The sequence below is a fragment of the Podarcis erhardii genome (assembly GCF_964252035.2).
Source record: "Podarcis erhardii genome assembly, chromosome: 12".
Taxonomy (NCBI): Eukaryota; Metazoa; Chordata; class Lepidosauria; order Squamata; family Lacertidae; genus Podarcis; species Podarcis erhardii.
Window position 1 is genome coordinate 41,161,873 of NC_138513.1, and position 17,301 is coordinate 41,179,173.

General features: G+C 39.4%; 1 protein-coding gene across 5 annotated transcripts in view; it reads right to left on the reverse strand.

The window, feature by feature from the left end:
• ULK4 (unc-51 like kinase 4) overlaps positions 1–17,301 on the reverse strand; it is a gene marked incomplete at its 3' end in the record, with an annotated part of 163,482 nt that overhangs the window by 69,250 nt on the left and 76,931 nt on the right. For all 5 annotated transcript variants that reach the window (XM_081881893.1, XM_081881895.1, XM_081881892.1 and 2 more), the window contains exon 32: positions 11,710–11,815. In XM_081881893.1, coding sequence (XP_081738019.1) covers positions 11,710–11,815 — 106 coding nt within the window. The remainder of the gene's footprint in view (positions 1–11,709; positions 11,816–17,301) is intronic.

Below are 17,301 nucleotides of genomic sequence, written 5' to 3' on the forward strand. Positions count from 1 at the left end.
TCTTTCTACAAAGCGAACATTCAGTAAGCCGAAGTAAACAATCCAGCCGAAAGTGGTGCCTATCAAATAGAAATCTGCAAATGTGGACAGATGACCCTTTGCACTATGGTTTGCTCCCTATGCAAAGCCACTACAATTATGCTCTCTCACCACATCAAGTTGTGGTGCGCAACCCTGCTTGTCACTCTTGCTATGGCAGGAGTGATGCCTTCTTTTCCAGCTCAGAGTTGGGCAGCTGGGAATTATCCTCTACAGCTGTGCTGAGCTTCAGAGGATGCAACAAAACTTCAGGGAAGATCCCTGCCCCACTCTGCAGCTCAAAGCTGGAGAAAAGGGCTCTTTGGTTTGCTGCTGTGCTTCGCAGCTGAGAAACTGAATGTTTCAGGCGTGCCAAGCTGAATAAAATATTGGAGGGCCCAGATGAGCCCCGCCTCACAAAATCGTTCACAAGACGCAGTGCATGCACACCATAATAATAATAATAATAATAATAATAATAATAATAATAATAATAATAATAATATATTATTATTATTATTATTATTATTATTATTATTAATACCCCGCCCATCTGGCTGGGTTTCCCCAGCCACTCTGGGCGGTTTCCAGCAGAACACCAAAATACAATAACCTATTAAACATTAAAAGCTTCCCTAAACAATGCCCATAAACTTTGGGGGGACCCAGCCCCCTCAAATATTTTAGGGGGGGCAGACATCTTAGTCCCTAGGAGTTGGCTCCTATGCACTGCTTCAGCAATACAAAGTCTAAATAACATGTTTTTGCCCAGCTTTGACATTAATACAGTATTTTTCTTACACTGAAGTTGAGACACATATTTGTGCAAGTAGGCAGAAATTGGCAAGACACAGATGCTTATGGTACTATGATACTGTTGCTGTTTTTTCAGTGCCAGCGATTTTCAGAAGCAGACATGTCCCTTTTGGCACGCTATAATGATTTTGCCTGCTACTTTTAGTGGGCTTGGAATTATTTTTATGTTTTCCTCTGGCAAAACAATAGAACCTTGACTCGTGCAATGAAACAGGCTGGCAATTATACTGGAGCAGATGATGAAGAAGAGTCAGACCTTTATAACTTGCTTAATTAATTTATAGAATCTACTAAATTAATTAGGAGAACTGCTGGTTATTTATTTATTTAGAGATTTTGATGCTGCCCTTCACAAAAAATAAATAAAAAATGTTCAGATAGTGATTTATAAAACACTGCCACCTGATGGCTACCACTTTAAAACAACTTTACACTGATTCTTGAGGTCTCATGCTGTGATTCAACATGGCACTGGTTCCACTTCAGAACTCTTAGTCTGATTTTACAACACATATTTTTTTAATTCCAATTTTAATGGGGTATCTTTATTTGTATGATGGGTAAATATTTTTTGCCCTCGACGCTTTTGTAATTAAAGTACTGTAATGAAAATATATTTAGAATCCGCCTCCGACCTACAAATTTAGTTGCTGAAATTCATCTACCAAGAATTAAAAGGAAAGGCCTGTACTAAGATCTTCAACCTAATATTTCAGTTACTAGTGAAATATGAAAATAATTAAAACCTAGTAAAGCTTACTGAGGAATTTTATGATGCAGCATATTTTATCTTTTAATTGCTTGTTTTCTGCTGTAGTATGCAAATTAGCAGTGCCTGCAAATCAGCACTGGGGACTTGTAGGACTCGTAGTGAACTGTTCAAAGCAGATAGGTTGTACTTAAGGAGGCCAATAGAGATAATGGCAATCTTTATGAATTGTCACGTGGCTTGAATCTTTCAAAGGTGGGAAATGTAATGCTTGTCAGGTACACTTGTTTCTTCAGTGAAGCATGCTTTTACAATGGTGCTACAAAGAATACTACAAATTTGGGCCTCTTGAAATGTACCCCTCCTTTCCCAGTGTTTGTCTAATTGGAAACAGCCTACAAATGGAAAAGAGGCTCTGTGAGTATTAAAAACTAACAATAAACAGAGAACTGGTATCTTTCTAGTTCTAATCCTTTTTTAGCATGTTATTTATTTTAATACATTTTTATCCTGCCCTTCCCCCAACAAACTCAGAGGGCGCTATTTGGTTCTTTTCATATCCATTTTATCCTTCGAACAATCATGTGAGATATGTTAGGTTGCATTCATTGACGAGTGGTAGAGCCAAAGTCTGCTAGGGAACTCACTCACTCAGCCAATGCCTACAGAAATCAGCTGGTGGGTGGTAAAAGCTGAAGTCTCAGCTGTTTCCTAGTCTGTCCCAGCCTGGTCCCTGGGATGCATAATTTACCCCTACTCCCACAGGGCCAGGAGGAGTTTGGAAGAGCTTGTTTTTGCTTTCATTTAACTGTGGTTTGTTGTACTGTCTAGTACAACCAACTGTGGTTATACTATGGGTAATTTTCATTCAATTATCTTCAAACCATGGCTCATCAAGCTGGTCTGTTTAAAGTAACCATAGGTAGTGGGGACGTGGGTGGCGCTGTGGGTAAAACCACAGTGCCTAGGACTTGCCGATCATATGGTCGGCGGTTCGAATCCCCACGGCGGGGTGAGCTCCCGTCTTTCGGTCCCAGCTCCTGCCCACCTAGCAGCTCGAAAGCACCCTTAAAATGCAAGTAAATAAATAGGTACCGCTTTATAGCGGGAAGGTAAACGGCGTTTCCGTGTGCTGCGCTGGTGCTGGCTCGCCAGAGCAGCGATGTCACACTGGCCATGTGACCCGGAAGTGTCTGCGGACGGCGCCAGCTCCCGGCCTCTAGAGTGAGATGAGCGCACAACCCTAGAGTCGGTCAAGACTGGCCCGTACGGGCAGGGGTACCTTTACCTTTACCTTTTTAGGTAGTGTTACCCATAGTTCCTTTGCAGATGGAGTCCATTTATAAGTTTTCTAATCTGCACCTTTTGCAAAATTACATAGATACATTTAATTATTACTTACATGGTTCATAATTGCTGGTACTCCATTTACCACTTTATCAATAGGGTCTTTTGTGAATGATGGAGTTGCTACTCCCAAATGATGTACTAACTCTTTCATTATATTTTGGAGGGAGAATAATTAGATTGGGATAGAAGTGTTGGAGTTTTATATTACTCTTCCATTATATATGAACATTTTACTATTAGTATAGTAAAGCCAGCCATACTTGATTGAAATCTTGTGTTACAATCTAACTCAATGGAAAAAATAATAATTAATTTCAGTAGGTGGTTGTGAGGCTTCATGAATTCCTATCTCCTTCAGTGCAACTAATGCATGGCCACTCAGAAATCCAACTGTATTCAATAGGACTTACTCCTAGGTAAGCATATATAAGATTGCAGGCTTGGGTGTTTTGGTCATTGAACTTGTGCAGACAAACCCATGCTCCCTCCCACAGCTTCAACTTTGGTGCTGGAGAGAAAAGCAGGCATGGTCCTTGGAGTTAGGCTCACTTTGGAGAGCTCAGTGAAACTCTGGCAATAACCTCTGTCTTTCTTCATCCCCTCCATCTGCAAGGTGTACTTGGATTAGCTACCTCCTGTCTTCCTTCCTGAGCTAGAGTAAAAGACTGGGGGTTGTTCTGGTGGTGGTAAGCAGACGTGTTTTGTTTTTGCAGCACCGAAACAAGCCTTCCAAGCCATCCACTTCGAAGACAGCAGAATAAGACTTCTGCAGTGTAACGACTTTGCTTAGACAGGTTCTTTTCTCTATGGCATAAAGCAGCTGTCCTGTGCATTTTAGTTGCTCATGAATCTAGGAATTCACAGAATGGTGAGATATTGTTAGAATAATAACAAAGATCAGGCAAGAATACACACAGAGTTCGCATGTGGCGTTTATAAGCAACAACAACAAATCACTTTTTTTAAAGCATGGGAGGCCCGCAATTTTTTTTGTTATTGCTTATAAATGCCACATGCGAACTCTGTGTGTATTCTTGCCTGATTTTTGTTATGAATTGGAGTGCTGGAACCAAAGAAGTGCCATTACGCAGTACTTCTTTGGTTCCAGTACTCCAATTCATTCCCTAACCCCCCACCACATTTTCCTCCCCTACTCCAACACTGAGTCAAAATTCTGTGTCCACCGAGCATGCATAGTCCTCATTGAGCTGTTTTGGGTTTGTCTACATTTTTTGTTGTTGTTCTTTTAAATATAGGTGTGGGGGAAAAACAAATGCCTAAACCCAGCTACATTTAAATCTTAGTTTTCTCCACTGATTTTGAGAGACAGCTCTCTTCTGTCACAGGGACATTTAAAAAATAGCTCCTTAGTGTCAACCAGTACATGAAGCTGCAACAGAGCTCAGCTGGAAGAGCATGAGACGCTTAATCTCAGAGTCACGGGTTAGAGCCCCATATTGGGCTTAAGATTCCTGCATTCCAGGAATGACCCTTGTGGTCCCTTCCAGCTCTACAACTCTATGATTCTGTGACAAATTGTATGGTATAAGGGTTCTCTTAATCATTCTAATACCTGTGTCCCTTCCTCTTTTATCGTTTTCCCCATTCCATTACCCTTAAATTGTACAATTTTCCCCTCTTGGCCAGACAGCACTTGGTGTCCATTGTGCTGTTTTGGGGGCACCGCCCCTTAAGAGGTTTTCCCTAAATAATTTTGTATTAACAAGAGTACTGGCCTAAAAATAATACCACAAACTAATATTGAGTGCAGAAAATTATCTAATGTTAATCACAACATAGCACTTAATAATACTTACACAATTTCATATTTAGGAAAAGATAGAAGTCTAACGTGACCTCTATGTGTATTCCTTTTGATGGGGAAACGCTTAGTAGAAGGTGTTTTTATTATAATATTTTTAAAATCATGCTTCTTGTACATTCACTGATGGACAAAACGACAGTGCCTCAGCTGTGCTTTATTATTCTTCAAAGTGGCTCTACCCAACTTTTATTATCTTGATGGGCCAAAGTGCAGCCTTTGTCTAAAAGGCTAGCTTGGAATGCCACATCCACCTTCTTGAGGGCCAAAACAAACACAATGTGGGAGATTTGTGATTATAATACTCTGCATTTGAAAAATAAATTAATAGCAATTGGAGGTAGAAGAATTTAGCTTGGGATAGTAGTATCGAAGTTTTATATTGCTCTTTCTGCCAAGGTGCCGTTGTCTAGATTAACACGCCCCTTCAAACACACACACAGTTTGTTCTATGGACAGGGGAAAAACATAAATTTCTGACCTGTTAATTATTCACAGAGGCATCGGGAGGGCAATAACCTTCTTCTACTCAGGGAGACACTTGTAAACACAGTTATCATACAGGTACTTCTATGTCCCCTCCTCACGTTACTTTTGAGGAGGGAGAATTTTATTTGTGGAAATTTCAGTGGGGTGGGGTGGGGGGAAAGAGTTAAGCCTCTCATTATATACATTCTCAATTTATTATATTGCAGCATATTTATTCATGATCAGGTTTTAGAAATCAAAGGGCACAAAGCAGTGTTTTATCTGAAATCCAGAATAACTCGTAATCTGGTTTTACTTTATTTACCATTATAATGGTGAACCCAAGAACATATTGAGCAAAAAGAGAGCAAAGTACTCCCAAGAAGCTACAGCACGGATGAGGAACCTCAGGACCTCCAAACCATCTCTTTGTGGGCCATCTCTTTTCTCTTCCCAGGCAACACCTTCTCCCCATACAACTGCCCCTGCTTTGTGCCCTCCTCAGTGGCTTTTGCCTGGCTGTAACATGTTTTTGATCTGTTATAATGGCCCTTGCTTGCCTGGAATGAGAGTTTCTGGGCCCAATTCAAGATGCTTATGCTAGTTTTTAAAGTCCTAAATGACTTAGGTTCCAAACATCTGAAAAACTGTCTCCTTCCCTACAAACCCTCTCAGGGTGATAAGATAAGCAGAGGGGGCCCTCATGGTAGCTCTGTCTCTCTCTCAGAGATTTTGGGTGGAGGTGGCCCAGGAGAGCAGCCCCAAAGTTTTGGAATTCCCTTCCCTAGAGGTGCGCCTGGCTATACACTATACAGCTTTTGGCAAATGCTGAAGACTCACCTCTATACCCCTGTTCTTTGACACATGAGATGTGCTTTCGGGTCTCACCTCTTCCTGTTATTGTAATCTGTTTTAAAGGTTTGTTTTAAATTTTAAATTGTTGTAACCTGCCCTTGGTTCTGCTGCTAAAGGGCAGGTAATAAATTTGATGATGATGTGTCTGAATTTTGTGTAGCTGGAGTGTACAGAGCAAGAGTCACACCTGCTGCCCCATCCACTTTTTGCCTGACCATCCCTTTCACTGGTATCCTGCCCACATAAGGATGCGCATAAGGGAATGCAGCCCTCAGACTGGAAAAAAGGTCCCCACCTTTGAGGTACAGAGTACATTTCACTCACTACTGAGTAGCAGCACACAGGGATTAGCAGGGAGAGGTTCCCAGATCAGAGGGTGGTGTTCCCACACATAAAAAAAGGTAAAGGGACCCCTGACCGTTAGGTCCAGTCATGACCGACTCTGGGGTTGCGGCGCTCATCTCGCTTTACTGGCCGAGGGAGCCGGCGTACAGCTTCCAGGTCATGGGGCCAGCATGACTAAGCCGCTTCTGGCGAACCAGAGCAGCACACGGAAATGCCGTTTACCTTCCCATTTACCTTCCCACCTATTTATCTACTTGCACTTTGAGGTGCTTTCGAACTGCTAGGTTGGCAGGAGCAGGGACCGAGCAATGGGAGCTCACCCCATCGTGGGGATTCGAACCACCAACCTTCTGATCAGCAAGTCCTAGGCTCTGTGGTTCCCCCACATAGCTGAGCCCTAACATTTCTTTTCTGAGGACATATGCATTGAGCACAACCAAATTCAAATAAGATATATGCAAGAATGTGATAAAAAGTCCTCTCCTTACTGAAGTGAACTGTCCTTCTAAAGGATGGTTTGAGTTCAATGCTTTACAAAACGTGCTAATTCCAGTAGAGCCAATTAAATATCACAGAATAAAGATATTAGGTGGAATGGCAGAATGGTAATTAACAGTACTTAATTCTTACTATGTTTAGCAGTTTTCATCTTCAAAGTTTTATGCAAGCCTTAATTGCTCTCTGACACATGGATCTTGGATTTAGAGTATATTTTGGACAAAAATCACCATAAAAGCTGTCTATCAGGTATTACAAGGGATTGTTCTAGATAACTTTTGAACCACGTTTTGAATTTACTCTCCAGCAACTTCTGAGAGTTTTTATAATTATATCTGACACATTACACAGTGGCACTGTCAACATTAGATTCCAATGTATAACCTTTAACTACACTTCTACAAAAATATTCCCATTATTTATTCTTTCAAAAACTCATAATGGTTACTCTCCAACTGGCATGTGCAGCAGCCACATACAAAGCAAAACCATGTGTACAGAAGTTTATCTGCATGCACACATACGCTACTGTATCATCCACTGAACCAGGCATGGTAAAACTTGGCCCTCCCCCTGTTTTGGGACTACAATTCCCATCATCCCTGACCACTGGTCCTGTTAGCTAGGGATGATGGGAGTTGTAGTCCCAAAACAGTTGGAGGGCCAAGTTTGGCCATGCCTGCACTTAACAGAATACTAGCTCCTCTCCACAATTTTAGAACTGATCTTTTTTCCAGAACTACTGAAGATTCCAGAAATTAATATTTGAGCCTTCTGCATGAAAAGCACATTCTGTGCATTGAGGTACAGCCCTCCCCCTAAAGACACTGTCCACTTATATGCCTGGTCCAGGATTGTGGTACAAGAGACACAGTCAGAAACTTCATATCGCCTATGTGATATTTACATGTTCAGATTGTGCCCAAGCCATGATGAAGGATCAAACAGTCAAGAGCTCAACTATTAAAACTTTTTTTAAAATCTCAACATAGTATTAAAAATAGTATTAACATCTGAAAAGCAGGAATTACTGGAAAAGCAAAACAATTTAGTTGCTCCCAGTTAGATAACTACAAAAGCGACCTATTTAATGGCCCTCTGTGTTATTCTATGTCTCTCCATTGCAACTTTTGAACTCCTTTGTTTAAGGAAAAAACCCTATGATTCTGGACCAAACGGCATATTAATCAGGCACTTTATTGCACTGATACTGCTTCTTCCTTAAATCCATTCACAATGTGGCCCATAAAATATTACATTCTTAATGTAAGATATTAAAAATAGTATACATTATTTCAAGGGAAGGCTGTGCTTAACGGTTGGAAATGGAAAGTATGGGAAATCATGAGGGATTCAAGATCTATTCAACAATGACAGTGTAACGTAGGAGTTGGGTAAGGGCTGACAGAAGAGAAAATAAAGTTGACTCTGGAGACTGGACTTGTAATAAAATTACCTATACATACAGGAAGGGTCCTGCAAGCATTTAAGCATGCTGTACTCTCTTTGGGGCTTATCAGGATCTCAGAACCTTTTGAAAATTGCCCATTATATATTAAAAATATAAAAGGCTGACACATGACCTTTTTTGATTAAAAGCGTTAATGCTGGATTGCTGCTCTCAGTGGAGTCACTTTAAGGATGCAAGATTTAACAGACTTTAAGAATACGACAGGCACAAAGACATTTGAAATCTAATTAATCTCTTGACATTTGACTAAAAGTCAAAGCAGTGGACTACAAGATGGAACAGAGGACCTCACCCGTGAAGGTTGACTACTATTATCTTTCTTTCATGAGGTGTAAATGAGTTATTAAGTGTCTTCTACCAAGGTTTATTGCAGACCTAATCCTCTTTTTAATAACTGCCCATGCATTAAGGGCCTATTGTTTTCTCTTAATACAATCTTGGATGTAACAACTGCTGCAAGCTCTCATTCGTGATTTCACTAAAGATCTTTGCCATGTATTTACAGCTGTGACGGGTCATTTCTATTGAAAATTGCCTTTGGAAGCTTTAACACAGTAATGTGTGTAAGGTGCTTGTTTACACAACCGCTTTCCAAGTCACATGATGGTTATGACAATTTAGGTGATACTCTGGAAATTCAATTTTATTTTAGTATCCAATATTCAGCAGGTACAGCAACTCTAAAATAGAGGGACAGCCTATAATTCATGGTTTATTGTGCAGCAATTTCTGAAGATAAAAAGTAACACATTAGAGTTAACTTCTCTCCATTGCTTTAATATCAATGACACCAACAGGCTATTCCTGCATTGATTTACATCTTTCACCTTCCAAAATAACAACTGATTAAAAGATTAATACCACTATTTATTATTAAGAGGAATTTTATCTCTTTTCCCTTTTTTGATTTGCATTTAAACTTCACTGTTTTCAAAATATTTTGTTTAAAACTTTGTTTTTAAAGTATTAGTTGATTTAAAAAAGTGAATAATTAGAGTAAATTCATAGGCTTGACCCCACGTACAATGCTCATTATTGTTGTTATTATTGGTTTCTATTGATTTGTTGGTTGGTTTGTTGCTCGTATAGGATATTTTGTTTTTTAATGTTTGATGCTTTGCTGTGTTTTATATATGTTGAAAGTCACCCAGAGTGGCTGAGGAAACACAGTAAGATGGGTGGGATATTAAATATATATATTGTTGTTGTGATGATGATGATGATTAAGGATTGTAGGCTTGTTGATAAGGTTGCTACTTCACATAACAATCACTAAGCAACATATCTTAACTTCTATTGTGTGCACAAAATTCAGAGAAACATTTCACATGTGGTACAAGTGGAGTCACTGTAGCAATGGTATCAAGTACCCTTAAATAATATCCCAATTCAAAATTGCCTTTGTCAATAAGCAAGGAGTAGACAAACATTTTTTTTTCTGAACAAAACAAATTCCTTCCAGTAGCACCTTAAAGACCAACTAAGTCAGTTCTTGGTATGAGCTTTCGTGTGCATGCACACTTCTTCAGATACACTTCCTCAGATTTTTTTTCTGAGTGACTTGAGATTTCAATCTTATGCACACTTACTGAGAAATACCTCCCATTGAACTCAGTGCAACTTAATTCTGAGTTAATATGCTTAGAATTGTATTGCATGCAATTAAAATATATTCCAACTATCTCCATCAATCTTTTTTGTGCCAATTAGCAACATGCTTATTAATTTTTGATGCTGTTTTGGGCTTGGTGTGTTACTGTCATGCAGATGGAAAACGGCATTGTAGACTGGTAGCTTTTGTTTAATAAATTGTAAGTTATCTTACATATCTTTCTATAGGATAAGAAAGCATTTATTTTTTGGGCTCTGATGATATGCAATTTTATTTAAATCTCTTCAAAGGCAGTTTATTAATTAAATAATTAGATAACTAAAATTCCTAAACAGAATCACAGTGGTACTATTTAAAATGATTTCTTTTATTTTCTCCAAGTGTTTTGGTAACCTTTGACTTCTTGGCTTTGACTAATTTCAGATGAGACAGTGTGCTTTTGGACATTGCTGTATACAGTTCTCAGCGCTGATTCACAAAGTTTTAAAAAAACTTTTCCCTGTTCTTCAAACATCAAGAGTAGCTCAAGATGAAAAAAGTGCAATTTGAACAGCATGGGAAAAGCATAAAGTCCTGTGTCCCCCTTGTTATAGCTGTAAGAGCAGTTGAACAGACAAACATTAAAAGTTTAGAAAGTCAAGAAACAAGATGCATCATGCAATGTGTGTAACAGGTAAACCGGATGTCATGCTATAATATCCTTCATCTAACGCACACAAATTCTTAGACAAAAAAAGAGAAAACTAACTAGGCTCTTTGATTTGCTTTTCAAATGTAGTTTCTTGGCAGCAAGACAGAGCAGCACATCAGACAAAATCTGAGGGTTAAACCAACAAAACTTTATCTACGTAAAAAAAAGAAACCAAACACTCTAGAGACATATGAATAACATCCCTGTGAGGGTTCCACCTGGCAACCCCGAGGTCACTGGCTGAGATTGCTTTTAAACTGTTAGAATTTTTATGATGTCTTAAAACTCTTTGAGTGGGACATTATGTAGACGATGCTGTTTAAATGGGAACACAAACAGCTTCAGATACACACATTAAACTCAAGTGCAGAGAAGTCCAAAGAAAACTTGGAGGAAAACCTGGGAGTGTTTTTTGGGTTTTTTTAATGGGCTATGAGTTTAGTTCTATTCATATACTGCAGTCACTATTTTACACTTGACTCTTACTGGTGGATCTTGTGTTTCTAGTACAGTGGGGCCCCGCAAGACGAACGCCTCGCAAGACGGAAAACCCGCTAGACGAAAGGGTTTTCCGTTTTGGAGGTGCTTCGCAAAACGAATTTCCCTATGGGCTTGCTTCGCAAGACGAAATGTCTTGCGAGTTCCTGCGGGTTTTTTCCCCTTTCCCCCCCCCCCTTTTCCTAAGCCGCTAAACCGCTAATAGCGCTAATCCGCTAAGCTGTCAATGGGCTTGCTTCGCAAGACAAAAAAAACGCTATATGAAGAGCCTCACGGAACGGATTAATTTCGTCTTGCGAGGCACCACTGTAAAAAGGAAAATAGTTCCCACAAACCTAGAGTCTCTTCTCCTTAAGATAGGGCAGTTGTAGGGAATTTTTTAAGTTATTGACTCTATAACTGTTGACAGCATTCTAAATTCTGGAATTAAGGAGAAATCACCAGTGATGGAAGCCATTCTGAGATGGTTATTCTTCCTAAGTCACATTCTGAAGAAACACGCTGCCAAATATTTGTGTACAATAGGTGTACAGTGAAACAGTGTTAAAATACATACCTTGATCATAAAGTAATGTCATGTTTGCTTTCCTACAGGAAACCAGGTTATTCAAGACTGCCACTGCATTTTGCATTGTATTCCCCAGAAGTGCACCTTGATGTTCCTGCAATGAAAACGTATCTGTATAAGAATTTTCCTTCCAAGAGTACAAAAGGTTAAGTCACATTGAAAAGGAAGCCCAGTGGGTGATGAAGGCTCTAGGAACACCTAATGCTGAAAATAGCTGATACTACGTACCTATCTTATATAATGTTTATTCTAGATATGCAACAGATTAACCTTGAATATAATGAAACTTGCTATTGCACATATTACAGTTCAAAGAATGGCAATCAAGCAAAATTCCAATATACAGCCCTGATGCATATTTCCAGATCTGACTTTGTGGTTACAATCACTGATATGAAGAAAATGTATAGATGTAATCAAATGATACTTGCCACCTGTAACCATTAATTTAAACAGCAGCGCTTTATTTTCTAACTGTAACAAAAGTAATCAATCAAAATATACGGGAGCAGCCCAAGCCATTTTTGTAGAAGAGGGCGTAAATCCAAAAGATGTCCCAAAGTGATGACAAAATACAATAAACTAAATAAGCAGGCAATGTACTTCCTCCTATATGATAACTCAAAATCTGTTGCCAATCCTAAAAAAAAGTATTAGATATTTTCTGTTATTTTCAGTTGATGAAGCAAGTGCTTTGTGCTTGGATACCAGGCAATCTACAATCCAAGTTGCCTCAGGGAAAAAGAGGGGGGCAAATGGGGGAATTGCTGTCAAAAGGAACAAAGGAATCTATACACTTCACAGCCATTCCTGAACCCTTCCAGGGAGTTATCTTTATCCAGTTGTTCAAAGCCCACTCCCCAATGACTTCCTGAGGACCCCCACGAGAGAAGAGGCTCTTGATGGTTCTCTGACAGTTTCCCCACTTTTTAGGTTCATGTATGTGTCCCACACTCAGTCTTGCCCAGTTACCTAGCATAATATTAGCAAATCAAACTTTAAAATAGTCCACCGGCAGTTTAGAACTCAACTAATTTTACTGATACTTTGAAGCGTGTATCACAACACTGACTATGCCCATTTACTGATATGATTTATTTATTTAAATGTTTATACCGCTGTATCACAAAGGTGCACAACACTTTATAAAACAGATCTTTACAGATCTAAAATTTGCCAAAGGGGGACAACAGAAGAAGCTGGAAGGGGTGGTGAACATCAGAAGAAAACATAAATTTGTTACCTCTGAATATGTGTTCAGAGCTATTGAATACCTGTGGGACAATACCTCCTATTGGAGCTCACTGACAAAGCCATCCAAACCTGCTTCTTCTGCTAGGAGAAACCACCCACCACTCCCCAGGCAAAACTAGAAGTATCAGGCAGCCCCTCAAAAATCAACAACATATAAAACAAACCTCAGACTACTACACATTATGCACTGAACCATACATTATCAACTGTAGGCAAACAGAAGCCCGAGAGACAAGGTGTGGAAGTGAATCTAAAACACCCCCTCTACATTCCCACATAGACGGTGGCAGCAGAAGCTATAAGGATCTAGATCACCCAGCAGTATGTGAAACTCTCCTGGAACCCAGGACAAGAAGAATGCCCTTCAGAAGCCTCTCTGAACAGAAATTGACAGGTAAGAAAGTTATGCTTTCCCCAGAGGTTCTTAGAGGGAAATGAACACCACTGAGACACAGCAAGACAGTACCAATACAGGGATGGTGTGTCTAGGGACTACAGACCCTCTACAAAAACCTTCTGCTGCAGCTTTCTATCAAATGCTGTGTCTATTAACATGGTTGAATCTATACCCCTTGGCAAAGGGGTGCATAGACTCTCACATGATGGTTTTACAAATACCTAGAATGGGTAAATGACCTGTAAAGGCTTGCGAAGCAGCTACTCTTCTAAGGGAGTACCCTGTAATGCTAGTGTCAGTCAGGTCTTGCTAATGCCTCCCTTTAGCCACCTGGAGTCAAGACATATGGAACACATTCGACCAGTCCTTAAATAATTCTCATGGCTCCCAGTCCATTTCAGTGCACAATTCAGGGCAATGGTTTTACCCTTTAAGGCTCTAAACAGCTTGGGACCTAGGTAATCTAAGGTGCTCTCAAGAATCAGTTTGAACATTAAGACCATCTTCATAGGCCTTTCCCAAGGTTTCCATGCCTTCAGCTGTGAAACGGGCAGTGACAAAAAATCAGGCCTTTTCAAGTGTGGCACCCTAACTTTGGGAACATCGCTCTTACATTGAGGCTGGTTTGGCACAAGTCTGATGAAATTTCAGTGCCATGTGAAGTCATTTTTATTCACCCAGGTTTTCAAAATAATTTAATCATGTGTTTATTTTTACCTGCTGCTGCTTTGATGTATTTTAACTGCACTTTATATTAATTTGTATATTTATTTTTACTTATTTGGAAGCCCAGGTTGAAAAAGCAGGTATAAACATTTAAAATAAAAAAGGTGAATAATCTGGCAGATTTATTTCTGAAAGCTAACCCTCATAATTGTCAAACAAAAGTATTTGTTACTTGGAAAGCATTTCATGATGGGCCCCATATGGTTATGATCCCATCTTCTGGAAGAAAGAAGGGGTGGGAATAGTTTGAAGCCTTCAAACTGAAGCTTCCCAAGAGTAGAATAGGTGACGAGTCCTAACTTGTCTCTACTAACCTCCCCTGCACTCCTTCAAGTCATAAGACAGAAATACAAATAAAATTAGTGAGTAATCTGTGTGTCCATCATTTGCCCACTCTGATACGCTTCTGTCTATTACCAACTGCAAACAGGGGCATGTTCAAATCAGAACAGGAATCAGCGTGCTTTTACATGAGTAGAATGTGTCCGTTTATTTAAAATGCATCTCTGGGTTATTTGTGGGGCCTGCCTGGTGTTTTTACATGAGTAGAATGTGTGCTTTTATTTAAAATGCATCTCTGGGTTATTTGTGGGGCATAGGAATTTGTTCACCCCCCCCCCAAAAAAAATAGTCCGGCCCACCACATGGTCTGAGGGACGGTGGACCGGCTCACAGCTGAAAAATGTTGCTGACCCCTGCCTTAAATACTTTCAATTTGGTGTAATAAATATGTCAGTCTGTGTCCAATGCACCATATAGTTGATAAAAAGATAAAATCCAACTTTATAATGTATCAGTATAAAACAGAAAAATATGTGCAGTTCTCCAATTCTTTCACAAGGTTGACAACATTTAAAGATACCACATTTCTCTGAGCAGAAATCAATCAACGGTTACACAGCTGTCTAATGAAATAATGTTGTATAGATGCTGTTTAAAATATTAAGATTGCATTAAGATTGCATAAACAGCCCTGTCTGAAAGTAGACATGGCGTAGCGCTCTTTATACTTGTTCCATCAGTGCCTGCTATGTATGGTTTAGACCAATATGCCATGGAGAGAAACATAGTTTTATTCTACCAGTGCACAATGAAGCATGTTTGTGGACATTGAGCCAGCAGCGGAGTGCTGAAAACAACCTGGTGCAGCACAGAAAGTCTGAGGACAGTGGCAACTGAGCCACCGCATGAAATCTGAGATGACACAGTACTGTGAAAGTACTGCCACATCAGTTTCTGCATGTCTGAATCGGCCCCAAGTATCATGAAGTCGTAGGTATTTCTCATATGTACATATAGAGTTGCTTGTGGCTGTTACATTGGATTCTAAGGCTTGTGTAGAAAGTATTTAAGTTCTACACAATCCATCAATGAGCAGAGCTGATCTAATTTGTGTGTACGACACCACAGACTGTGGACATTTAATGAACAGTGCTCTTGACAGCTTTAATAAAACATAGCATTTGCCAGCAGAGATAATTAGAACTGAAACAGCAAAATTCTAGTGTTTGGCAACACAGATGAAACAAGTTCATTAAAATGTACAGCTTCAGCAAATGAAAGGCAAGAAAGCACTGGACCCTGAAGAATCAGCCTTCTCAAAACTAATTGCTTCAGTGCTTCAACAGGCCAGCTATGAAATACCAAGGGTATAACAAGGAAAGGGAAGTAAATAAATAAAGTGGAATTCAGGGGGAACCCCCCCCCCCACCAAAACTAATACTTTTTAGGGCACTAGCCTTTTTATTTACATTTTAAGCAGCACAGAATGATGGAATAAATTATTTTTAAGATTTGGAAACAAATAGGGATCCCCGCCCCAGGAAACCTGGGGCGTTAATGAATCAGATCTTAACATTTGTCAGTACTATTGAGTTTTGAAACAATTTCAGCTCCTAAGAGAATAGATTCGTATTTATCTTTCAACTTTGACAGATCAATACACACTGTAAGGGTTAATTTCAGGTATATAATTTAACTAAATCATAGGGTGCCATGACATTTCGCACAGTAATGTTATTCCAATTAATGAAATTACACTGGTTAAATTGCAGTTACTAGGGGCATCTCTCTCTCTGAGCTTCTACATGACCTTTGTTGGCATACAAGATAATCATTGGTAGTGTGTGTGGGGGGGTGAAGTCCTCAAACGTCTTCTACAGATACAGTAATCTAGAAATGATGTGGGGGTGGTGGTTATGTCTTACATATTAAAAGGTTGTTTGGTGTAGCATTTGTGTGAAAACTAATAAAGCAAGCATCAATGTCTCTACTGGTTGTCTATGGAAAAAATAAGCAGCAGCAATGTTTTATGCTGAATTTGGTATACGTTATTCCTACCAGCACCCAGAAAGCCAAAATCACAGTCTAAAGATAGGTGGCTATTCTATTGTATAAATTTTTATTTGTATTATTTATATATGTTATTTATATATTATATATTATATATCAATGTAATAAATTAATATTATATTTTTAATTAAAATTGTAGAATGAATCTACGTTTGGTTTGTGACAAAGAGCTAAAACGTCACTTCCATGACTAATTATCCTTTTCTCCCCAGTAATGTATAAGACTTCAGACTCTTGTTTTATTGCAGGTGTCTTCTTCTTCCCAAAATCCGCTCTGGAGGGTTAGGGGGAGGAGAGGGGAGATAGTTCCGTCTGGCAAGTAGAAATACTTGCGCTGATGGAGCTACCATATTAGTGCAATGTTGAATTACACCAACAGTTTCTAGCAAAGTCTGAGAAATAAATTATTTTGTAGCCATGATGAAAGAGAGTAATGTAACTGTATGTTAGTTTCCCCACAGTGAAATAGTATAATAGAATCATAGAACTGTGGAGTTAGAAGGTACCATGAGCATAATCTATTTCTAAAAAAAATATTTATTTGTATACTGCCTTATACCCGTAGACTAATCTAGTTCAACCCCCTGCAATGCAGAAATCTTTTGCCCAATGGAGGTTCAAATCCACAACCCTAAGTCTCATGCTCTACCAACTGAGCCATCTCAGTCAATGGTTGTTTATTTTACCCAGATTGTAGCTCTGTTCTATGTATAAGATGAGCTCAGGTTTTGCTGCCTATCTAGAACCAAAATACAGTGGTGCCTCGCAAGACGAAATTAATTCGTTCCGCGAGTCTTTTCGTCTTTTGGTTTTTTCGTCTTGCGAAGCACCCCTATTAGCGGCTTAGCGGA